Source organism: Capricornis sumatraensis, chromosome 15 (assembly GCF_032405125.1).
Source record: "Capricornis sumatraensis isolate serow.1 chromosome 15, serow.2, whole genome shotgun sequence".
In the NCBI taxonomy this organism is placed as follows: Eukaryota; Metazoa; Chordata; class Mammalia; order Artiodactyla; family Bovidae; genus Capricornis; species Capricornis sumatraensis.
In genome coordinates this window covers 74,195,636-74,221,601 of record NC_091083.1, presented here as the reverse complement: position 1 = coordinate 74,221,601, position 25,966 = coordinate 74,195,636, and the positions used below count along the sequence as shown (strand labels likewise).

At 39.1% G+C, this 25,966-nt stretch overlaps 1 protein-coding gene across 1 annotated transcript in view; it reads left to right on the top strand.

The window, feature by feature from the left end:
- The window catches only part of PTPRT (protein tyrosine phosphatase receptor type T), an 815,678-nt gene that overhangs the window by 546,220 nt on the left and 243,492 nt on the right, over positions 1-25,966 (top strand). The window contains exon 11 of the mRNA XM_068986822.1: positions 24,613-24,886. Coding sequence (XP_068842923.1) covers positions 24,613-24,886 — 274 coding nt within the window. The remainder of the gene's footprint in view (positions 1-24,612; positions 24,887-25,966) is intronic.

The following is a 25,966-nucleotide window of genomic DNA, read 5'->3' as shown; positions in this document are numbered from 1 at the left end:
CCTTCTCCTGGGTCTCACTTGTCCTCCCGCCTGTTTTCTGCTGACCTTCACTTCTCACTGTCCTGGTCCCTGTGACAGTTGGCACCACCGATTTGTCTCAGACCTTGCACCGCTGATGAGTGATGGCTATCAGTTTCTCTACCTGCAGTCACCCAAAGGTCAGACTTTCAAGTCAGCCTCCATCAGGTGCCTCTCTATAGTCCCATCCCCTGATGCTCTTCTGAGCTAGTGTGTGGATCTGTGCCAAGTTAGAATCCAAGGAGGTTTCCTCTCATCCCCAAAGCTTTCTGCTCAGCACTTGTCCTGCTGCCTGTAGCTGCTCAGAGTTGCCTCCTCTTGGCAGCAGTAAGAGGGGTGATCCTGAAAGCCCTGGCTTTTTAGTAGGACTGGAACTATTTAAAGGTTAGAGTCTCCACCATGAGGTAGAAGAAATTTTTACTTATCCCCTTTCACAGTGCAGCCCATCCTTTCCTTGCCTGGCTGCTGGGGGTTTGCTGTTGAGTGCATTTCCACTTGGGTGTAGGCTCACTAAGCAATTTATAACAGTTATAAATGTATTAAGTAAATATTCTTGGCCAGAGCAGGGAGTAGCAGTAGCACAAGGAGGAATCAAGGGCCAGGTTCCTACCTACACAGCCCAGCACCATAGCCAAAGCTCCATGAGGCTACTGAAATTTAAATTAGTTCAAAGTAAATGAAAACTTCAGTTAGTTGCACTATCCGCATTTCAGGTCCTTAGTAGCCAGATGTGGCTAGCAGCTATCGTATTGAGCAGCATTTCCATCATCACAGAAAATTCTCTTTGACTGCATTGCTATAGACTCTGGGAGAGCTGGTAAAAATAGGTCAGGGCCCATATTTGGTTTCAGACAGACTATTATATTAATGTAGGTATGTGAGACCATTGGTAAAGGCCAGGAATCCTGTCATAAGAAATACAAAATAAAATGGGGGCTTAGAAGGCAGAAAATATGTCTCCCGAAAAGCCAGAGGGGACCTTTGACTGGGCTTACTTATGACCCTGATCTATTAAACTGGACTTCCCAAATTCCACTGCATCACTCTTGCCTGGGAATAAAGTCTGGGGAATGGTTTAAGCCCAGAGTTTTCAAACATTATTGACTAGAAGACTCACCTGGAGAGCTGGTAAATATTAAGATCCTTGCCCATCCCTGGTGGCTCAGTGGGTAAAAGCGTCTGCCTACAATGCGGGAGACCCGGGTTTGATCCCTGGGTCTGGAAGATTCCCTGGAGAAGGAAATGGCAACCCACTCCAGTACTCTTGCCTGGAAAATCCCATGGACTGAGAAGCCTGGTAGGCTACAGTCCATGGGGTCGCAAAGAGTCGGACACGACTGAGCGCCCTTTTTGCCCATCCCTAGTGGTAATGAAATTAGACCTGAGAATCAGTGTTTTGAACAAGCTCCCCGGTGATGATGATTCTGCTGGTCGTGAACCACAACTTGAGTACCATCGGTTTAGCCTCTAGGTAGCCCCGGGTATGGAGAAAAGGGACTGTACAGGAAACCAAATACTTTCTCCTCTGGTACCAGTATTTGTTCATTGTGATAATACAAAGAAGCAGTTGTTTTGCATTTTACTATGGAGTTGCCCCTGTGGGTTTTACAGCTTTTGGAACTCTTATGTCCCTTTTGGTGTATGTTTCAGCATGAACATAATCAGTTTTTGCTTATAAGAGCTGAACTAGGATTTCTACCGGCTTACTTCTCAATCCCTGTCCACCGGGGGCTCAAAACACACCCCTGTTTTCTTATGATGATGACAGTGACTGGTGTCTGAAATACATGTTGTGTTGCTGCATGCTGATAGCATATCTGAATGTATCACTTGTGTACAGATATTGGGGCTTAGGTTGAAAATGGTTGTTGGGTAAGACTGAGCATCAGTATCAGAACAAATCTGTATTCTTTCTCAGAAGGCTAGAGCAGCCTGGGAGAAACAAATCCATTTCCAACTTTCACTCTATAAAAAGTTCCATATTTTCTTAGATCAGACAAAATATATTGAATGCCAAAATGCTGCAGCAATACGGACACGTCCCTCAGCTGGGTTGGAATCTGTATGCATTGTCCCCCCGGGCCAGTTTTGATTATGTTCTTTTTCCTTTTATTGCAGTCAGCAAATCTGAATTTGCTATTGTGGGGAGAGCAAGAAGAAGAGGGAAAAAAATGAAGGTTTTTAACCTTCAGAAAGTTCAGAGGTTCAGTCTGAATAAGCACAAAAACTTTTCAGTGTGCTTCTGAATTCCTTGAATTTGCAGAACTGCTCAGAATCCCAAGAGAACTACCTTGCACATAGAATCTAGGCCCCGCTTTGTAGCTAAAAGGCAGAGCTGCAGTTATGAGAGAGGAGCAGAATTAGGGAAAGAGGTAAGAAGAATCAGAGAGGGAAAAAAAAAAAAAGAGTTTGGTCCCCATCCAGGCTAAGTTTCAGCCTATTCAGTTTCTTCAATTCAAAGCCATCTGCTTCCCACGACTCTCAGATAACGTCTCCCCTGCCAGGACACCCTGTTCCTGCTTAATTGAAATTAGTTTCCAAGAATAGTTGTCCAATGCAGTTTCCAGTGGGGGGACTGTTTTGAAAGTCACAATAGGAGTCGAAGCTTTGGGATGCAGATGTCCACACATGAGCCAGATGTTTGAAAGGCATCACATGGTCTACAACAGCCTTCACATTTCCAAAGCCAGGAGTTTTCTCAGTGGCCTCTGCCACTCGCAAATGGCTCCTTTGAAACTGCCACCATCTCTCCATCAGGGACCTGTAATCCCACAAGTGTGAAGGGAAACAATCACTTTGATTCAGGTTTAGAGCAATGTGTTTCCCAGGCTTAATTATACCACAGGTATATAAATTACAGAAACATGTTAATGCTCCCATGATTAAAATTATAGAGTGCCTAATTGAAAAAGCATAAACTGAATTGAAGAATTCCTAATTATAGTTTGCTTTGAGGTGTTAATTTCCTCCATAACGAATGTGTAATTTCTTGGAACCTAAACAGGTAGCCTCTTGCATCAGCACGTAGGCTGCAGACAGATGGGATAAGGTTGATTTTTCCGTTCAGAAGGTTGACAGAGGAGGCTTGGTTCAGGGGGAGAGGGTTGAAAGGGAGCTTGGGAAGGAGGTGGAACTAGTGAAGGCCATGAGCCAGGTGCACCTTGTGGACATTGAGCCAAGGACTGATGAGGAGCTCCTAGAAAAATTTTCCACCTGCTTTTCCCTTTTCAAAGTCTCAACTATCATCCCAGTTAGGTTTCGTAATGTTTGTGCCTGCAAGACAGTGATTCTTAAAATTTGGTCTGGGCCAATGGTACTATCTGGGAATTTGTTAGAAGTGCAAACACTAGGCCCTGCCCCCAATCTATTGAGTTAGGAGCTCTGTGGATGGAGCCCAGATGGCTGTGTTTTAACAAGACCTCCAGAAGATTCTGATACATGCTAGAGTCTGGGGAGCGCAATTCTGAATTGGGCCCAGATGGCCAAAGTCACATCCAGCTGAGCTTTGTTGGGCTCCTTCTCTGGATCAGAAGCTGTGATTGGTGGCTTCCCAAGCATTATTTCATTTTATATTCTTAACATCACACTGGAGTAGGAAAAAAAAAATGCCCCTTCTTTCACAGATGAGAAAATTGAGATCCAGAGAAGTTGGCTTGTCCAGCTCATATTATCTTTGAGAGCTGGAGGCCTTGCCTGTAAGTTCTGATGGAGAGTCAGATGCATCATTGTCCATTTTTTTTTTCACTGTTGTGACATAGTTTCCATTCATATCTTTACTGATCAACGCATTTTCTAAACACTGTAGAGCTGGAGGCAGAACTGCGCCTGAGAATGGCTTCTGGGTGAGCCAAGACTTTGCTAATGTTGAGTCTGACTGTAGGAGGACGAGGAAGGGGCTCCTAAGTATTGGGTTGGCCAAAAAGTTAACTTGAGCTTTTCCATAAAATGTTACAGAAAACCCCCCAAAAAAGTTTTTGGTCAAGTCAATATTTGTAAAAATTGCTATTAATGGCATAGATTGTTAGGATGCATTCTTCCTGAACAGTGATGTGAATTCTAAGTATGAAAGGCCACAGCTCAAAAGGATACTCCTTGAATTCTGGCAGGAACTCTCCTTGCATAATGACCCAAACAGCTGTGAGCCCCCTATTAGTTACTTTGGGGAGCCGATGAGTAAGATACACCCTATCTCCATCTCCTCTGTCCAGACAGAGAAGCCTGTTTTCTCAGGCTTCTGTTTTCTAGTCTAAACAGAATAGGTCAGAGACCTATTCTGTGTGTGTGTGTGTGTGTGTGTGTGTGTTTGCACTGTCATAGGTTTTAACCAATCCACAGCCGTCTGAAACAATAAACTTATGTTCCTGGTTTACAGCACTCTATCAGGTTTTTGCACAATTCTTAACCATGCCAATACAGTTGAAAATTTGGTCATTTCTAGTTATTTGTTGTTATAAATAACCCAGCAATAAATATGTTTATTCATGCTTTTCTTCTGGTATTGTATCTTTAAATAGGAAAAAAATCCCCAGGAGTGGAATTACTGAAATAAATAAAATGGAACTAAAATGTATTGAGTGCCTACACTTATATGCCAGGCACTGACAGCCAATTCATATATATTAACCTTTTTCATTCTTTAATTAAAAAACCTCAAAGTAACAAGCACACATAGCTGGAAAATCAAATAATCAAACCGTTCTCTGCTCCACATTTTTCAACCCCCTAGTCGTGTGCCCCATAGGCAACTGCATTTTAATTCTTTGCTATTTCTTCTGGGAATTGGCAATGTCACTATATAATGTGCTATTCTAAAGTTATTGATTACAGACATTATCTATTTACTTCCCACTATTATAGAAGAGAATTTGGCTGTCTTGAATCATCCAGCTTCCCAATGTAGTTAGACTCCCGGTTTTAGTTAAATAAATACACAGTAGCTAATTTTATCATTCTAAAAGCAGGCTTCAGTACCAAGTGATATACAATTTTTATTATAGTATTATATAATTAACTACAAGCTTACTATGTACTCAGCACTATTTTAAGTCCTTTACCTAGATCAGCTCAGTTAATTCTAATCAAAACTCTATGAGGTAACAACATATAGTATCCCTGTTTTAAGATGGGAAACTGAAGCACTGAAAGATTAAGTCACTTTCCAAGGTCATCCAGCTAGGAAGTTGCTAATTTGGGATTTGAACATGACCTCTAACTGCAAAGCCTGACTCTTAACCATTATGCTATACTACCTCTCATCACTCTTCCTACTTTGTACACTTTAAAAAAAAATTCATTATAGAAGGTACTAGTATTCTATTTTGCACAAGCAGTAGCTTTATTATTCTATTAATACGTTTTCTTTCACAGAGCTCTACCATTTCAGATTTATTATTACTCTTTTTTCTTTGATTTTCTTGTTGTTTCGTTGTTGTTATTGGTGGTGGTGGTGGTCATTTTGTTATATGCCAGCTTTGTTTAGCACTTGTTTAAAATTTCAGCAATCATGATTTTTCCTTTGAAGAGCTATTTACTGTTGTCTGATTTTTTTTTTATTTTTTTTCTCTCATAGCAGCAATTCTTGCTTATGGAAGCAATCATTTCTTTTCCGAGGATGATGTTTTGATTTGGAGAGTGATAAAGGTTTTATTGACTCCTATATTATCTCTGTTTCCTCTGGAGTCATTTTTTCCTAATTTGAGCTGACTACTCTCATTCATGTTGGGACATTTCTCACCTAGTTGGTGAGTCTTGGTAATCAATGTTTAAAAGTAAGGTGTTGTAGAAGTTGAATGGAAGTGATGCTTTGGGAGGTGAAGGCTTTCAAACTCTCCAGAGCTAAAGCCTCCTGTCTCCTTCCAGAGGGGTAGGAGTTAGATATATAGAGGCCCATGTCCCAGGGTTTGATGGTTTCAGGCATAGACTCTCGATCAACACCCTTGTTTTCAGCCCCACATTTCACTTTCACACGCTCCCTGTTTTGTTGCTGCAAAACTGGAATCTCACTTGAGATCCATGGACAAGTCACCTCCGGTTTTATTCACATCTCTATATAATTTGACTTTCCATATCCTGCCACAACAGATACTTCTCTTCTGACCTTTATCAGTCTTCCAGAATTTCTGTGAAAACTCTCATCCACTAATAGCCCCTCTCCTGTTCTTTAGTTCCTTGTGGATTTATATGCTTTTTCATCTTTTACTGTCATGTTAGTGGGCTCTTAGGAGAGAGAGGAGGTAAATGGAGTGCCTTAAATCTTCCATTTTAACTAGAAGTTCACTTACATTATTATCTAATCCAGTTCTCACAGTAGTCATTTATGGAACATTATTACTGTCTTTGGATTTCCAATATCATTTAAATATTTAAAGGGAGGTCATACAACTGGTAAGATTCAGATCCAAAATTCAAATCTGATGCAGATTTTTAGAATCTATATTCTTTCTATTTCCAGGTCATAAAAGTGTTTATAAATCTTGAAAGCCATTGCCAAATTATTTCCCCAATTTGGTGAATTAATTTATAGTGCTTCTGGAAGTATATAATCCTACCAGTTCTACCATAACGTCACCAAGATGGCATATTATAATTATGTTTACTTTTATAATTCAGTGGGTTTTAAATGGGGACATATTATCATTTTGATTTGAATTTCTTAGTATTCTGGCAAGGCAGAATTTTTCACATGGCTTATACTGTTTACATTTCTTTTTCATGAGTTAACTTTTTAACATTCTTTTCCCGTTTACCTACAGAAGTGATAGTGGTTCTCAGCCAGAGTTAGTATGCCCCCAGAGCCAGTGTCTAGAGATACCTTTGGCTGTTACAGCTTGGAACTGGGGTCTGCTACTGGCTTCTAGTTAGTTAGTGAAAAGAGCCTCAGATGCTAAATACCCTACAATGTGCAGGATAGCCCCTACAACGGAGGTCATCTGGCTAAAATTCAAATAGTGCCAAGATTGAGAAACCCTTGAGGATCTTGAGAGCACTTCTATTTTTAATTTTTTTATCATGGATGATTAGATCAGAGATTCTCAATCTTTTTAGCTTCAAGATCCCTTTACGTTATTAAAAAATTAAGATCCCTAAGAGCTTTATGGATTTATCTATTGATATCAATGTGCTCTATTAGAAATTAAAGTTACATTTTAAACATATCAATTTTTAAAATAGTAAACTCATTACATATTAATATAGACAGTGTATCCATATTTTTAAAACAAATTAGAAGAGGTGCATTTTTTTCACATTTTTGCTGGTATTTGTTAGTATTTTTAAGACCAACTTGTAGAAGATAAGTAGATTTTATACTTTTAACACTGGCTTATAGAAGATAACTAGATTCTCATATCAATTATATATCAGTTTATGTTTCCTATTGAATGGATATTTTATCTTTGACTTTATTCTTGATGTTTAGTCCTTATTTTGTAATTTTACGCATTGGTCAGGCTAAAAAAATTCTCTGAATTATAAAAATCTTCTAAATGTTGACACATTTCATTATATAATATCAAAGCATTTTATTTGCTAATATCACCACCAAATCTCATCAGTAAAGTTTTTAAGTATTGGGAACCTGCCAAATTCACAGTAACAGATAACAAGTTTTCCAAATGATTATTTTCAGCTACAGCTCAGTTATAAACAAATAGCATCGGTTTGCCTTAAAGTGACACATAAACTTCATTTATTTTGGAGAAGATATTTATCAAATATCCAAATGTGAGAAACCACAATTTTTTAGTCATTCTTTCAAGAAACAACAATAAAAAAAAAAGGTGCTTCATTAAAAATATGGCTAGTTTAGCATGTAACTCAAACAGTCACAGAAATGGGTTTTCCTTAAGGAACCACTGCACTTCAGTAAACAGATGACATGATTTAGGCTTATTTCCTATTGTGTCACAAGAATATTAAAAAGCCATGTACTCAAGCCTAGAAATGAACATTTTTCCTGCTGCATCCAGGACGTTTTTAGGTAAAACTGGCATTTTTGTTTTTTTAGAGCAAATTTTTACTTGTTGGTGAAGAACACAGTGACAAGGCAGTTGGGTGCCACCGCCTGATTCATGTGAAGGCACCCACTATTGCATTTGCAAGTATCAGCAGAGGAGAAAAGGCAAATAAAATCATATACTGTTCAAATCATTTCGATATTGCCACATCACTGAAAGGATCTTAGGGACTTAAGCTTTTGTTCATTTGGGCTTTATCAATATTAACATGCTCTATTAGAAATTAAAGCTACATTTAAAACATATAATTTTAAAAAGATAATAGTAGAGAGAGTCACAGACCACACTTTGAAAACTGCTGAATTAGATGAAAATATTGTATACAAGGATCTCTTTACCTCACATCACAAATTCAGGGCTAGGCTTCCACAGGAGGGTCTCTGAAACATGTTGTATGTAAGAATATCTAGCAAGTTTGTGCAAAGTTCATATTTCCAAGTCCTACATGGAAAAATTATGTGTAGGACTCTGGAATTCACAGGTGGTTCTGTTGTTAGTTGGAGACCTGGCCACTACAGTTCTCTGCACATAGATGATTTTCAGGTCACTGTATTCCTGCAAATAGCCTCATCAATGGGTTACATTTTCTTATAGGAAAAAGCCTTTAATTGGTATTATAATTCTTCTCTAGCATTTATTTGCCCTATCCCCTATCCTATGCCAGTTATCATGATAAACTTAATGGCTAATTAATAATCACTCTATTTACCTTTTTAGAGCTTAGAGGGGCTTCTTTGAGGATAATTGATTTCAGATGGTCTTATAAAAAAGTGCTTAGAGGATTCTTGTCAGTTTCTTTTCCTTAAGCAAATGTCTTTATTGCAAGTAGAGACATCCAAGGCACCCTATTGATTACTCTTTTAAAAACAGCCTCTGATGCATCTTCCTCTGTGAAAGCATCACTGTGGGTTTTAGTCGCGAAGTTTGGAGACCGACTCCCTGTGGAAGCTAGCCTTGTTCAACTTAATTTTTTTTTTTTTCCTTTACTCCTTTCACAACATAAAGCAACTCGAAAACAACAATGGCATTTCGGCTGAGAACTTGGCAGGAGGGTAAAGGGGTTGCTTCCCAGGACATCTGAGGAAGAAGAAAGTATTGGGAAGCCTGGGGTGAGGAAAACTGCCTGACTTTCCAGTGGGGAAATAAAAAGCTTCAGAATGTTTATTAAAAAACAGAACAAAATAAAAAAGGAAGATTTTTCAGTTCCCCAAAGTGTTTTATTTCACTTTATGGATTTTCAAAATTTAATATGTAAATATAGTAACCTAAATCTTTTAAAATAAAAATTCTGGTTCAGTAGCTCTGGCATGCATGCTTAGTTGCTTGGTCATGTCCAACTCTATGCAGTCCCATGGACTAACCCACCAGACTCCTCCATCCTTGGGATTTCCCAGGCAAGGAAACTGAAGTCCGTTTTCCAGAGGGTTCTTCCAAACCCAAGGATCAAACCTGGGACTCCTGCATTGCAGTCAGATTCTTTACCATCTGAACCACCAGGAAAGCTGATCTGGCTTGGGGCCTGAGATTCTGCAGAGCTAACACATTCCTGGGTGATGAGGACACCACTAGTTCATGGGCCAGTAAGTAACAGAACCTTACAGCATTCTGCTTCTGCTAGCAGTCATTTGTCTAAACGCTGTTTACTAGTTAAGTCTGCTTACAGTTTTCATTCAAGTGAGCCATTAGTATTAGCTATTAAAGCTAGTTGGTCAGTGGTGATTGTTTAGTTTTTCTTTATATATTACTGCATATTTGATTGATTAAAATGATACTTTTCAACATGAACCTGGAAAATAACACTTCTGAAGTTAGGTAGGGGTGGAGTATGTTTTTTAAAAATTCGAAAGTCACATTCCTCAGCAAGGTAGAAGTGTGTTAGGCATGAATCATGCCGTGTCACCCATGAGCAAAAACCCATTTGTCAATTAAAAATATGATACAATTTCATTAAATAATTTCATGAATTGTTTAACAATTCATGGAATTAATTAATTCCGTTAACAATTTCATGCCTTAGGATTGCTATGAGCACTACAGGGAATAAAGAGGATTTTTGCCCAATTCATAGTATACATCAGTAATTATTAGCTTCCTTTCTGTGGCTTTTTGTTTTGTTTTTCAGAGGAATAAAGCTTTTTTTTTTCCCCCCCCAGTGGAAAAAATATGCTGCAACTAGTGGTAATATATTAAACAATTATTTTCGAAGTTCTTTCATGTTCCTAATTCTCTTTGATCCTCATCACAGTAGTGAGGTAGTGAATGTAAGTATAACTTCATCATTTTATTTATTTATTTTATTTTTGGTGACACTGAGTCTTTGCTGCTGGGCATGGGCCTTCTCTGGTTGCAGAGAGGAGGGGCTACTCTCTAGCTGTGTTACTTGGGCTTCTCATTGTGGTGCCTGTTCTTGTGAGCACAGGCTTTAGCGTGCATGGGCTCAGCAGTTGTGGCCCATGGGCTCTAGAGCACGGACTCAAGAGTTGTACCTGGGCTCAAGTGCCTTGCACACCATATGGGGTCTTCCCAAACCAGGGGTGCAACCCCTGTCCTCTGCATTGGCAGGCAGATTCTTAACCACTGGACTACCAGTGAAGCCCTGCCATTTTATTTAAATAAAGTTTAATTTAGATTTGTCACAAAAATAATATAAGCTTATAGAAATTATATGGAAAAAATTAAAGGAAAATGTCATTGTGATCCATCATAAAATATTAATATTTGGGGTGGATTTTTTTCATATTTCTATACCAAATTAAGTGGAACATAGATTTGAGCCTCCCTTACAAAGTTTCATTCTACTCTGCCTCATATCATAATAACTTATCATTTTAACATAATAATGATGTTTATTAGGTACATATTATTTTATTTCTCTAAATTATTAGAAGGCTCGCCCCACATTTCTTGAATACTTCTTACTGTACTGCTGACTTGTGATTCTGCCTGGGTGTGTTTGTGTGTTTGTGGATATCCCACTATATTCTTGTGCTTCCCAGGTGACATTGGTAGTAAAGAACCTGCCTGCCAGTGCAGGAGACGTAAGATATGCTGGCTCAATCCCTGGGTTGGGAAGATCCCCTAGAGGAGGGCATGGCAACCCACTCCAGTATTCTTGCCTGGAGAATCCCATGGACAGAGGCGCCTAGCAGGCTAGAGTCCACGGGACTAGCAAAGAGGAGGACACAACTGAAGCATGTTAGCACGCATGCACTATATTCTTGGTTTTCCTTCACGGCTCCATTAGGTGTCTCTCTGTTGATCACTGCATCTGTACCACTCATTTAAGTTACAGTTTTACAAGACATTTTAATATCTGGTCCTGCTAATGATCCTTGTTGTTCCAATTGTTTTTACCTATTTTCACTCTCTTCTGTTTCTCTGTGAAGTATAAAATAATTTTGTCACTTTGTTCCCTAAATAATCCCCAATAGAATTTGGTTTTAATTGATTCAAAACTCTTATTACTTAATCTGAAATGGTTACATGAGCATGAGCTTTTCCACACTGAAAGAGGGCAGGCCTCTTTCCACTCCCAGGCTTCACTGTTTCTCAGGAAATCTGTATCATCCCTCCATGTAGATGATATCTGGAGCTTCTTTGTTAAAATTGTGGTATTTTCTGCTGTCTTTCCACCATTATGTTTGCTAACTGGGTTTTGCTGGTATTTAGGGGAACCTTGAAGAAGGCAATGGCACCCCACTCCAGTACTCTTGCCTGGAAAATCCCATGGATGGAGGAGCCTGGTAGGCTGCAGTCCATGGGATCGCTGAGAGTCGGACACACCTGAGCGACTTCACTCTGACTTTTCACTTTCATGCATTGGAGAAGGAAATGGCAACCCACTCCAGTATTCTTGCCTAGAGAATCCCATGGATGGGGGAGCCTGGTGGGCTGCCGTCTATGGGGTCCCACAAGAGTCACACACGACTGAAGCTACTTAGCAGCAGCAGCAGCAGGAGAACCTTGTGTATGTGTGTGTGTGTGAGAATCCCATGGATGGGGGAGCCTGGTGGGCTGCCGTCTATGGGGTCGCACAAGAGTCGGACACAACTGAAGTGACTTAGCAGCAGCAGGAGAACTTTGTGTGTGTGTGTGTGTACATGTAATATCCATTTTGTTTGCTGAAACCACTAGTGAGTTTCTTTAATTAAATTTTAGTATCTGGTTCGCCAGTCTAATAATCACATCATCTGTAAATAATTTTATGTCCTCCTTTCCCGGTTGTAATAGCTCTTATTTTGGTTTTCTGTTGTGTTGCATTGGGGGCATTGTTGCCAAATGATGCCAGTAGTTGACCTGTCTGTGTTACTGCAATCTCTAAGACTTACCCTCCAGTAAATTTTCCCTTTGTGTGATGTTAGTGGTAGGATTGAAGCAGATATTTTTAAACATCATAATAAAAATATCTGTTTCACCGGTTGTCTTTGTGCCTATTTAAATCAGAAAGGGATGTTAAACTTTATCAAATGCCTTTTAGCCATCTATTCATGTGATCGCTTTGGTTTTCTGTTTGGCTTTATTTATGTGTTATTTTCCTGGATTTTTTTTTTTATTACTAATCTGTCTTGTGTACCTGAAGTAAATTATCTGCTTATGAGGAAATGAATTTAATAGCATATTAGAGGAATAACTTGCAACAATTTGAGATGTTACCCCTCTTTTTCTGTCTTATGTAATTGCTTATATAACATGGGAATTATCAGTTGTTGAAAGATTGAAAGAAATCTTTGGAAAAGCCATCTGGCTCCAGTGTTGTTTATTCTAATTTTCTTTTTATGGAATGCTTAATTAATTTATTGTCATTCTTTTTTGTTTAATAACAAAGGCTTTTCAGATTCTCAAAACAGGTTTGTCCTATCCCATAAGCATTAACTATCATTGTTCTCATTGTAATAGTTCTAAAGAGTATGAAATTGTGGTTTTGATTTCCTATTTGATATGAGAGTTACTTAGGAAAGTTCTTATTTTCCCCAGTTGGAAGTTTTTATTTGTTTAGAATTTTGGTTTAATAATATCTGATTCTATCTCATACAGAGGTAATAACAGTGTGTTCCTTTTCATATACAGAGAATTTTTGGATTTTTGTGAATGCTCCTCATCATTTTGATATTCTGTCCCAAATACTGATTACTTAAGTATAAAATATTACTTCCTCCTCTATCATATTTTCTGAAAGTAGAATTCCTGGTTTTGTATTTTGTATTCATATAGTTGATCATTTCAAATGTACACATACAGAGCCTTTTCTTTTTCTCTTTTGTGAATTTTTCTATTGTTAGGCTTAAAAAGATTTTTTTCAACTCAAGATTGTTTCTTTTTTTCAAATCTCCAGACTGTTACAAGCATGGCACAATAAACATCCCTGTATCCTTCCCCCAGATTCACCAGTTATGAACATTTTGTCAGTTTACTTTGTGTCTGTTTTTCTGATCTCTTCAAACCCTTGCTCGGTTAGCTCTAGTAATCGTGACTCTTCAAAGGCTCTAGTTTGTATATCCTCAGAAAAAGTCATTCTTCTCCATATCCACAGTGGTGTCGTCACCCTCAGGAAACTGAAAGTCCGGTATCCAGTCGAGAATCACACATTGCATTGGACTGCCATGGCCATCCTGAAATCTTTAAGTAAACAAATTTTGAACTATTCAAATATGATGTAGTTTTTCATGTATGATGAAGCCTTAAATATGGAGTTTTTTTCTCATAATTATGGAATTTTCCCAACACTGTTTATTGATAAAATTTTCTCTTTCCCATTGACTTGCATCGCTTCTGTTTCTATAAATAAAATTCACACACACATACACCCCTCTTCTACTTTCTTTTGATCATACTCCAGTACCCATTATTAATTATTTTGATAATTAAATAGTTATCAAGTATGCCCATAATATGGGCTATTATCTAGTAGTGATTTTTCACTAATATTCCTTTGTTTAAAAATGGGTTCTTGACTATATTTCCTATTTTAAACAAAGAAACTAAAATAATCCCATTGATATTGGGATAAGATTTCAAAATTGAGGTGATCTATATCTTCAGGGCTTCGAATTGTCACCTAACTGACCTCATATTTTATACTATTTACTTTTTCCCAAAGAAAGAAAATATCAATTGGGCAATAATTGACTCTTAACAATATGTGGTGCTTTTATCCAGGACTTAAGCATTTCTGTCCATTCATTCATCTTTAGTTCTGCACAATAATTTAACACCCACTCTGCCAAGCCCTGTGCTGGAGACTAGAGATAGTCTTTTGTATCACTAGGTAGAGGTTGTTTTTTTTTTTTTTTTCCCTTCCCTTGTCAGGTCTGTACATTTCTTTCTTTCTTTTTTAATATTTTATTTATTTTTAATTGATTGATTGGTTTACAATATTGGCTTGATTTCTGTCATACATCAACATGAATCAACCATTATTTGTGTTATCCTTAACTGTTTTATAAAGAACTTCTGAAAGGGTTTTTTTCCCTTAAGTCTTCCAGCTTGTTTTTCATGGTGTACAGTTTATTTATCTCTATCTTCTATCAAACCACTTTACTGAATTCTTTTATTAATTTTAAAAGTCTTTCACTTGATTCTCTTCAATATATTAGGTCACAGTCATATTATCTACAAATGATGATAAATTGCTTTCCTCTCTAAAATGTATATCTCTTCTGTTGGGTGTCTTATTGCATTGGCCAGAATTACCCCATTTTAGATACAAGTCCCAGAGGTGACATGATTTCCTCGGCATGTCAGACAGAGCTAGTGAGTGGTAAAGCTAGAACTGAAACCTTGCCCTTGCTTTTTTTTAGTGCAATAAATGTCACTAAAGCATGGCCATCTATCTAAATATCAGCTAACTGGCCCCATATCTATCCAGTTGCTTTTTGCTCAAGGTAGGTTGACATTTGCAGTGCTTATAGTCCTTTCTTTAAATGACTTAACCCACTAGATGCATACACAGACACAAAGAGCAGGCATGATGATTATAAATGACACCGAGAAAAATTAAGCAGGGAAGTTTAATAAGGTATAATGTGGTTGAGGGTGCTATTTTATTTTTTATATTTATTTATTTATATTTATTTATTTGACTGTGCCAAGTCTTAGTTGCAGCACATGAGATCTTCAGTTGTGGCATGTGGGATCTAGCTCCCAGACCAGGGATAGAACCCAGGATCCCTGCACTGGAAGCATAGAGTCTTAGCCACTGGACCATCTGGGAAATCCAGGGTTGCTATTTTAAATATGGTGATCATGTATGATTTCACTGGCAGAAGTGAAGAAGCAAACCTTCCAAGGGTTGCATATATCTGAGGGAAGAGCGTTTCGGGCATCAAGGGTAGCAAATCGAAGGCCTTGAGATGAGAACATGCCTAGAGGGTGTTCAAGGAATAGCAAAGACATCTCATAACAGGGCCTTGGAGACATTATAAAGATATTGCCTTTTCCTCTAAGTAAGGCTTCCCTGGTGGCTCAGATGGTAAAGAATCCGCCTGCAATGCAGGAGACCTGGGTTTGATTCCTGGGTCAGGAAGATCCCTTGGAAAGGGAATGGCTACCCACTCCAGTATTCTTGCCTGGAGAATTCCATGGATAGAGGAGCCTGGAGGGCTACAGTTCATGGGGTTGCAAAGAGCTGAATGCAACTGAGGCATTAGCACTCACTCAAGGTGAGTGAGCCTTTGAGCACAGGAGTGTCATGACCTGGTCATGTTTTCAAAGGGTCACTACAGCCACTATTCTGAGGTTGCTGGAGGCAAGAATAGGATCAGGAAGACCAGCTGGGAAGCTATGGTAGTAATCCAGTCAAGAGATCATGGGGGCTTGGTAGGGTGATAACTTGGAGATGATGGAAGGGGTCAAATTCTAGATATGTATTGCAGTGAGCACCTTGGTAGTTGCTTACGTGTCATATTGCGAATGAGAGAGAACTGATGATTAACAGAAAATATGTGAGGGCCAGGTCTTCTGAATTTTGATGTGAAATATTTCTCCACCCTAGTAAGTACATGCTCAGTTAAAGCTAGTTATACTTTTAAATATTAGAGAAGAAGATATGGCATGTCACTCTGGCCATCATCAGAAGGGTGTCTGGTTTCTTATTTTAAGATTTCTTTTGGTTTCATTTGATAATAATTAAAACTTAATGTGAACTCTTCAGTTGAATTGTTATGGCCCCTTTACACAGCATGATGGGTTGGCCAAAAAATTCATTTAAGGTTTTGCATTACCTCTTATAGAAAAACTTGAATGAACTTTTTGGCCAACCCAATATTAAGTCCTCTAAATTTCTGCTCAAAATCCACTTTTGTTAAATTTATTAAGTGCAGTTCAGTCACAGGAGATGAGTCCAAATGAAAAACCAGGCAAATCTTTGTGGTCTAGTTTGATGACACTGTAATAATAATGCATGCTGCAGTTCAGTTGGCTCTAGCCAACTTTTATAAACAGCACTTTACTCTTAGAAAGAACTCTGCAGACACATTATCTCCTTTAAGCCTTACCACTATCCCGCAAGCACCCCTCTTCTCAGAATCCTTCCCTGACCAAGTTCCTCCTTCTGTCCTCCCCTCACTGCATTGTACTGAACAGTAAATATGTCTCCCCATCTCAGTCCTGAGCTCCCAGTGCCCAGGGGCCATGTTGCATTCAACTTTTGACCTGCCACACTGTGGTCATGCAATAAATATCTGATGCATAATGAATAAATACATGCAAGGCAGAGCTGGCAGTAGATCACACAGATGTCAGAAGTCAGGGAGAGATGCACACACACACACACTCTGACACTAAAAATGTATTCCTCTCCCCACTTCTTTGCCTTCTCTGATGGCTGTTGTGACTAAGCGAATCGTGAACAAAAATACATTCCCAGAGTCTTGAAGTAAAGGTTGGCTAACTAAGACACATCCTTGTAAATTTCAGTTTCATAGTTTCGAGTGACCTTAATGTGGGGAATGTAATTGGAAAGCTAGATTCTGTGGGGATTACAAAGCTCATGCTTGTTTCTTAGCCCATCTTGTACAATAACAGCAAAGGTTTATCACTGCATTTTTGTATTAAAATGTGTGCATACTTGAATGCTAAAGCACAGACTTTTTTGAAGGTGGAAAGACATCCAAGATTATTTAGTCCATTTCCCTCATTTCTTTAACAGCTTTATTGAGGTATAATTTTCATAGCATAAAATTCATTCATTTTTAAGCGTGCAATTCAATGATTTTCAGTAAATTTGTAGGGTTGTACAGCCATCACCACAGTCTCACTGAAGAACAGTTTTATCATACCATAAAATACCCTGTGCCCAAGTGCAGTTGATTCCTGTTCACACCTCCCGTGCCAGGCAAATACTAATCTGAGTAATGTCTCTATAAATTTGCATTTTCTTGACATTTCATATGAATAGAGTCATATAATGTAGTCCTTTTCGTCTGGCTTCTCTCATTTAACATAACATTTTTGACCTTCAGCCATATTGTAGAGTATATCAGTAAATTGTTTCTTTTATTGTTGAATAATATTTCATTAGATGAATATATCACATATTATTTATTTGTTTATATTTATTAAATTTTTTGACTATTATGAATAGTGCTATTAATATTTGTATATATTTTTATATACACACACTTAGATTGAGATCTAGAAATCGAATAGCTTGGTGAATGGTAGCCCTGTGTCTACCTTTTTAAGGAACTTTTCAACTGCTTTCCATAGTGACTGCACCATTTGACTTTCACCTAGCAATGTATGAAAGTTCCAGTTTTCCAGGACCTTTGCCAACACTTGCAATTGTCTGCCTTTTTACTGATAGCCATTCTGTTAAGGTTAATTGTTTTTTTTCTTTTGTGTTTCTATGTTTTTATTGTTTTTATTTTTAATGAAGTATAGTTGAGTTACAATATTATATTAGTTTTAGGTATACAGCATAGTCAGTATTTTTACAGACTGTACTCCATTAAAAGTTATTACAAGATAATGGCTATAATCCCCTGTACAATACAGTTTATCTGTTTATAAAATATACAGACTGTATTGTTTATCTATTTTATGCATAGTAGTTTGTATCTCTTAATCCCGTAACGCTAATTTCCCGTCCCCCCCCCCGCCCCGTCTTACCTCTCTGCTTTGGTAAGCACTAGTTTGTTTACTGTGTGAATTGTTTCAGTTTTGCATATGTCACATTTGTTTGTATTACTTTCTCAGTTCAATCTCTCAGTTGTGCCCTACTCTTTGTGACCCCATAGATGCAGCATGCCAGGCTTCCCTGACCATCTCCAACGACCGGAACTTGCTCATACTCATGTCCATTGAGTCAGGGATGCCATCCAACCATCTCATCCTCTGTCGTCCCCTTCTCCTCCTGCCTTCTGTCTTTCCCAGCATCACGGTCTTTTCCAATGAGTCAGCTCTTCGCATCAGGTGGCAAAAGTATTGAAGTTTCAGCTTCAGCATCAGTCCTTCCAGTGAATATTCAGACTGATCTCCTTTAGGATGGACTGATTGGATCTCCTTGCATTCCAAGGGACTCTTAAGAGTCTTCTCCAACACCACAGTTCAAAAGCATCAATCCTTCAATGCTCAGTTTTCTTTATAGTCCAACTCTCACATCCATACATGCTACTGGAAAAACCATAGCTTTGACTAGACGGACCTTTGTCAGCAAAGTAATGTCTCTGCTTTTTAGTATGTTGTCTAGGCTTGTCATAGCTTTTCTTCCAGGAAGCAGGTGTCTTTTAATTTCATGGCTGCAGTCACCATCTGCAGTGATTTTAGAGGCCCCAAAAATAGTCTCTCACTGTTACCATTGTTTCCCCATCTATTTGCCATGAAGTGATGGGACCAGATGCCATGATCTTAGTTTTCTGCATGTTGAGTTTTAAGCCAGCTTTTTCATGCTCCTCTTTCACTTTCATAAAGAGCTCTTTAGTTCCTGTTCACTTTCTGCCATAAGGGTGGTGTCATCTGCATATCTGAGGTTATTGATATTTCTTCCAGCAATCTTGATTCCAGCTTGTGCTTCATCCAGTCTGGCATTTCTCATGATGTACTCTGCATATAAGTTAAATAAGCACGGTGACAATATATAGCCTTGACCTACTCCTTTCCCAATTCTGAACCAGTCTGTTGTTCCATGTCCGGTTCTAACTGTTGCTTCTTGACCTGCATACAGATTTCTCAGGAGGCAGGTAAGGTGGTCTGGTATTCCCATTCCTTGAAGAATTTTCCACAGTTTGTTGTAATCCACACAGTCAAGGGCATTAGCATAGTCCATGAATTAGAACTAGATGTTTTCCTGGAATTCTCTTGCTTTTTCTGTGATCCAGTGGATGTTGGCAAATTTGATCTCTGGTTCCTCTGTCTGTTCTAAATCCAGCTTGAACATCTGGGTTCTCAGTTCATGTACTATTGAAGCCTAGCTTGGAGAATTTTAGGCGTTGCTTTGCTAGTGTGTGAGATGGGTACAATTTGGCATTGCCTTTATTTGGGACTGGAATGAAAACTGACCTTTTTCAGCCCTGTGGCACCTGCTAAGTTTTCCAAATTGGCTGGTATATTGAGTGCAGCACTTTCAAAGCATCACCTTTTAGGATTTGAAATAGCTCAGCTGGAATTCCATCACCTCCACTAGCTTTGTTCATAGTGATAACTTTCTAAGGCCCACTTGACTTTGGATTCCAGGATGTCTGGCTCTAGGTGAGTGCTTACACTATCATGATTATTGGGTCATTAAGATCTTCTTTGTAATAGTTCTTCTGTCTGTTCTTGCCATCTCTTCTTAGTATCTTCTGCTTCTATTCAGTTCATACAATTTCTGTCCTTTATTGTGCCCATCTTTGCATGAAATGTTCCCTTGGTGTCTCTAATTTTCTTGAAGAGATCTCTAGTCTTCCTCATTGTATTGTTTCCCTCTATTTCTTTGCATTGATCACTGAGGAAGGCTTTCTTATCTCTCCTTGCTATTCTTTGGAACTCTGCATTCAGATGGTTATATCTTTCCTTTTCTCCTTTGCCTTTCATTTCTCTTTTTTTCCCTCAACTATTTGTAAGGCCTCCTCAGACAACAATTTTGTGTTTTTCCATTTCTTTTCTTGGGGATAGTTTTGATCCCTGTCTCCTGTACAATGTCACGAACCTCTGTCCATAGTTCTTCAGGCACTCTCTCTATTAGATATAGTCCCTTAAATCTATTTCTCACTTCCACTGTATAATCATAAGGGGATTGATTTAGGTCATACTTGAATGGTCTAGTGGTTGTCCCTACTTTCTTCAACTTAGGTCTGAATTTTGCAATGAGGAGTTAATGATCTGAGCCACAGTCTTGTTTTTGCTGATTGTATATAGCGTCTCCATCTTTGGCTGCAAAGAATATAATTAGTCTGATCTCAGTGTCAACCATCTGTATGTGTAGAGTCATTGTCTCCTGTGTTGTTGGAAGAGGGTGTTTGCTATGACCAGTGTGTTTTCTTGGCAAAACTCTTTTAACCTTTGCCCTGCTTCATATTGTACGCCAAGGCCAAATTTGCCTGTTATTCCAGGTATCTAGGTATCTCTTGACTTCCTAATTTTGCATTCCAGTTTCCTATGATAAAAAGGATATCTTTTTTTGGTGTTAGTTCTAGAAGGTCTTGTAGGTCTTCATAGTACTGTTCAACTTCAGCTTCTTCAGAATTAGTGGTTGGGGCATAGACTTGGATTACTCTGATATTACTGTAATATTGAATGGTTTGCTTTCTAGATTCCACATATAAATTTGGTTTCTTTTTTATATCTTCAGTTTTGGAAAATATTTTCTGTTAGTCTTCAGGTCATTTTCATCAATAGCTATTCTATAAGTAGTAGTAATTTTGGCATACCCATGGGAGGAGCTTTAGCTCTGGGTCTTCCTGCTCCACCATCTTGGTCACAGCTCTTTAAATTGACCATCTTTTCCATGAGTTTATAAACTACTTGTATTTTATCTTTAGTGAAATGTCTAGTCAAATATTTTGCCAACTTTTAATTTGGGTAATTTGTGTTTTTATTATTCACTATTAATGGATCATTATGTATGTTGGATGAGAGCATCATACATACAGTTTACAAATATTTCCTCTCAACGTGTAGCTTGCCTTTTCATTTGTTGAATAGCACCTTCTGAAACCAATTTTGTTTTGTTCTGTTTTGTCAGCACATTTTATTTTTATTTATTTATTTTTTAATTTTAACTTTATTTTGCTTTACAGTACTGTATTGGTTTTGCCATACATTGACATGAATCAGCCACGGGTGTACATGAGTTCCCAATCCTGAACCCCCCCCCACCTCCTACCCCATATCATCCCTCTGGATCATCCCCCTGCACCTCTGATGATATCCAATTGATCTTTCCCTCCCTTCATTAGCAGATCATACTTTTCGTATTGTACTCACACACCCTTTCCATAATTCAAGGTCATGAAAATTTTCTCCTATGTTTTCTCCTAGAGAATTTATAACTTTAGCTTTTACAGTTAGGGTTATGATGTGTTCTTTCTGTTTTTGTGTATAATGTGAACTTTTTTTTTTTTTTGTGAACAAGGTTTTTTTTACTGTATAGATTATTATGTTGTGTTAATTACTGCTGTTCAGAGAAATGTCTAATGTGAATTTAATTATAGAGTCTTGCGTGTGGATCGTCAGTTGACCTAGCATCATTTGCTTAAAAGATTATCCCTCTACTGTCAAATTGTCTTGGAATTTTTGTCAGAAATCAACTTACCATGGATGGATTCAACCTCTGACTAGAAGCCTCTTCCCTGGGTAGAGAAAGGGCATCACAGGATATGTCTGTGATGGAGTCATGGTCTGAAAGGATGTTGGTACCCCTCAGTGGCGAGTGGTCAGAGAAGCATGAGTCATCATCTAACCTATCAGTCTGAACAGCAGAAGAGGCATTGGGGTCCAGCGGCATGGTTCTCTGAAGCTTGCAGAGGTGCCTACAGGTTTTGCTTTTAAAGGCATCTAAGACAACTGTCCTCTAAGAGCTGGGGTCCTGGATCTGGGACCAGAGTAGAGGTGTCTTGTCTCAGGAGACATTGAAACTAAGATACAGAAGTTTCCGGCGAGCCTGGGTCTGAAAAGTCAAGGAAGGAGAGGGGTGTGGGTTGTCAGTCATATTAGAAAGAGGATGAATGATGGACATTAAAGGTGAGGAGATGAAAAGAGGTACAGATGAGCCTTGGCCTTATGCATTGAGCTGAAGCTACAGCCCAGGTTTCAGGTCCTGTAAAAAGAGGCCCTTAGGAAAAATTATGAAGAAAATATGGTCATCAATGTCTACCTTCTCATTGAGAGAAATAGAGAAGGTGATGTCGCAGGAGGGGAAACATGAGTAAATGTTGTGAGGTGAGCATAGAATAAGAAGAATATGTTATTCTGTCATACTCCCCGGGATTTTCTACTTAAAAAATAAAATCCTTTCTCTTTACAAACAATCCTGAATAGTTTATTCCAACCCTAGAGATATGATTGTGGGAGGTGTTCTCATTTAGGTGTGATTTAATCATCCCCAGCACGCCGAAAAGAGCTTCAATAAATACGTTTTCAAGAGAATGATGATGAGAGTGAAGTTAGCACAGAAACACAAATAATGCCCACTCTCTTGATTCTTTCCCCGACCTCTTCCTTTAAAGCATGTGTGTCAGGGGAAGGAAGGTTGCCCAGATCGCGTGATCGTTTCTTCCCTTCCTCCTCCTTACTCAGAGCTCCCAGATCTTTCAGAGAGGCTAGATTCCTGGCAGAAAGATTTATATGACAAAATAGTTTACAGCTTTCCGGCTGCAATTGCACATTTGCCTCTGGATGGACAAGCTGCAGACACAGTGGGCCTCAGGGAGCTGCTGGCTGTGCTCTGGCACATTAATCCCAATTGTATGGAAACCGTATGTTGACAACACGGTTTAACCCCCCTAAAAAATATCCTTTGCTAGCCTTTGTGATTTCAGATGAGGCTGGGTGGGATGGAGTGGTGCAATCTCAGCTGCCGAGCAAAACAAACACACAAAATGCTTGCAAAGCCCTCTGTTCATTTTGTTGGCTTATGGAGTAGGAAGGAAAATAGAGAAAAGGAAAGGATACTGAACTATGCATTGAGAGTCTGGGTCTCTACTCTTGCTGCAGTTTGACAACTCATGGGGGCACTCTGCCTCGCAGCCTCAGCACCCTTGTCTCTAGTCTGGCTGCTGAGTTTGGTTGAGTTGACAAGTGAGTCTTCAGTAATCAGATTGGTGGAGAGGAAGTGGCAGTGGGGTTGCTGACTAACCCCTGGAGAGATGATTTGCCTCTCTCCCTAGCCTACACATTTGGCTGACAGTTGGTGTTTAATAAAGACTTGGGCATCTCTCTTCACACATTAACAGCTTCTTACATCCTTCTGAGTTGAAGGAAATGTGCACGATCACTAGACAGGAGCTTAGAGGAATCACTTCCTCTTGAATTGGTTTTCTACATTCCGTCAGATTGGGTTTCGGGCTTCTTTTCAATTTAGTTCAGTTTGGTCCACTTGAACAAATATTCACTGATCAGCACACAGGTATCAGGCAATCTGCGGAGCAGTGTGTGGACAGAGAGAGAGTGAAGCAGAGATAGGTAAGCCACAACTGCCACTGTCTTAAAGGTCACTGTCCAGCCAGAGAAACAGCAGCTCCAAGCTCACATTATTGCTGTCCCAGGCAGACAGCCATTAATCAGTGGTAGGAGAGTTGAATAGGGGGGAAGTCATTCACATTTGGAAGAGCTCGACCTGCTGCATGAAGGAGATGAAAGATAGGCTCAGCTTTTAGAGAAAGGCTTCCACAGGCAGAAGTGGGTAGAATGAGAGGGCACTGCAGGTGGAGGAAGCACCAGTTGGTGATGGCATGGGATAGGATCCAAAGGATGTTTGTGCAGTAGCAGAGGTTCTGGAGCAGCTGCAATCAGGGGCCTACCTATCATAAGACTCTTTGAGAAGTAGTTTACAAACCAGACACAAAGTGCCCCCAAGTGCTAGGATGAGGAATCTAGATTGTATCGTTTGGATAATGGAGAGCCTGTGAAAGTGCTTAAAGAGTGACACTGTTTATGTTTAGGGAGGTCAGCGGATTGACTGGTGAGTTGATCACATAAATTAGAAGCAAAGAGACCTGCTATGTTCAGCTAAGAGATGGGGAAGTGCCCCACCTCTACAATATAATGGGAGGAGAACAAAGGGGAAGGGCAGGTGCAAATTGCTGATGTCAAGTCAACAGAGCTTGCTGATTAGAGGAGCAGAGTGAAAACCACGGAGGTAGGAAATGAGGATGAGCCCCCAGCAAGATCTAGCTATTTGATGAACAGTGCTCCCCTCACTAAGAAAAGAAATGGAGGAGGAGGAACATGCAGGTTTGTAGGGGTTGAAACTGAGTTGCATTTTGGGCATACCCAGTGTGAACCAGCCCTTTGGAACATCTGTATGGAGATCTATTTCTGCAAAGCAGCAGGTTTAGAAGTCTGAAACTCTGGAGGGAGGTTTCAGTCATAGAAGTGATGATGCTAAATAACAACTCTCTCCCTCCAGAGAGTTGCTCATCTGCCTCTCCTCTTTCCTATTCAGTGTTTATCAGCTGGTTGTCAAGGAGGAGCGACTTCAGAAGTCACGGAGGGCAGCTGACATCATCGAGTGCTTTTCAGTGCCCGTGAGCTACAGGAACGCCTCCAGCCTTGACTCTCTACACTACTTTGCTGCCGAATTGAAGCCTGCCAACCTGCCTGTCACCCAGCCATTTACAGTGGGTGACAACAAGACATACAATGGCTATTGGAACCCTCCTCTTTCCCCTCTGAAAAGCTACAGCATCTACTTCCAAGCCCTCAGCAAAGCAAACGGAGTAAGTATGGCCAAATGGAGGCCATTTCTTGCCTTGTTTTCCCATTCTTAAATGAGAAGGCAGCATCGCTTTAGAGACAGGTTGACATGTTAAGGCCCATGGACCAAAGCATCCAGATCAGCCTTTTGTTGGGCGGAAGGGGTTGTTTTTTTTTTTAACACAGTGATGCCTGTTCATTTTCATAGTGTGTGGCTGCTCTGATGCTACAGCAGTACACTTGAGTAGTTGCAACAGAGATTACTTTGCCACCTGAAGTATTTACTCTGTGACCCTTTACAGAAAATGTTCTCAGACAGCTGGATTAGAGGACAGAAAGGTGTTTCACTTGGGCAAATCATATTCAGATCTGAGTCTTAATTTTCTCATCCATAAAAGAATACCTATAAATGTGATTTCTATGAATGCCCTAAACATACATACTTTAATCAGTGACTACTAACCCCTTTCTCATTACTATTAGTCACATTAGAAAATATTTTTCTCCCAAAGACAAGGTAACCTTTTCTACGTCAGTTTTGTTGTTGTTGTTGTTGTTGTTAATAAGAGGTGTTACTCATAACATCAGAAGATCACAGGGCTGGAGAGAATCTGAAAGGTCATCCAGTATCTCCCTCCCTTCCCCTACACACAAGACAGTGCTTCAGTCAACATAACAATATCACAGTTAACAGATGTTAGTGTTTATTCCTTTTTTTAAAAATTGAAGTATAGTTGATTTTCAGTGTCATGTCATTTTCTTGTATACAGCCAAGTAATTCAGCTATATATATATATATATATATATTCAGTTATATATGCATATATTTTTCATATTCTTTTGCATTATGGTTTATTACAGAATGTTGAATCTAGTTCCCTGTGCTATATGGTAGGACCTTGTTGTTTATTTGTCTTTTATATAATAGTTTGTATATGTTAATACCAAACTTCTAATTTATCCTTCTCCTACCCTTTTTCCCCTTAGTAACCATAAGTGTGTTCATAAGTGTGTTCTTTATGTCTGTGGGTCTATTTCTATTTTGTAAATAAGTTCATTTGATCATTTTTTTTAGAATCCACATATAAATGTTATATGGAATT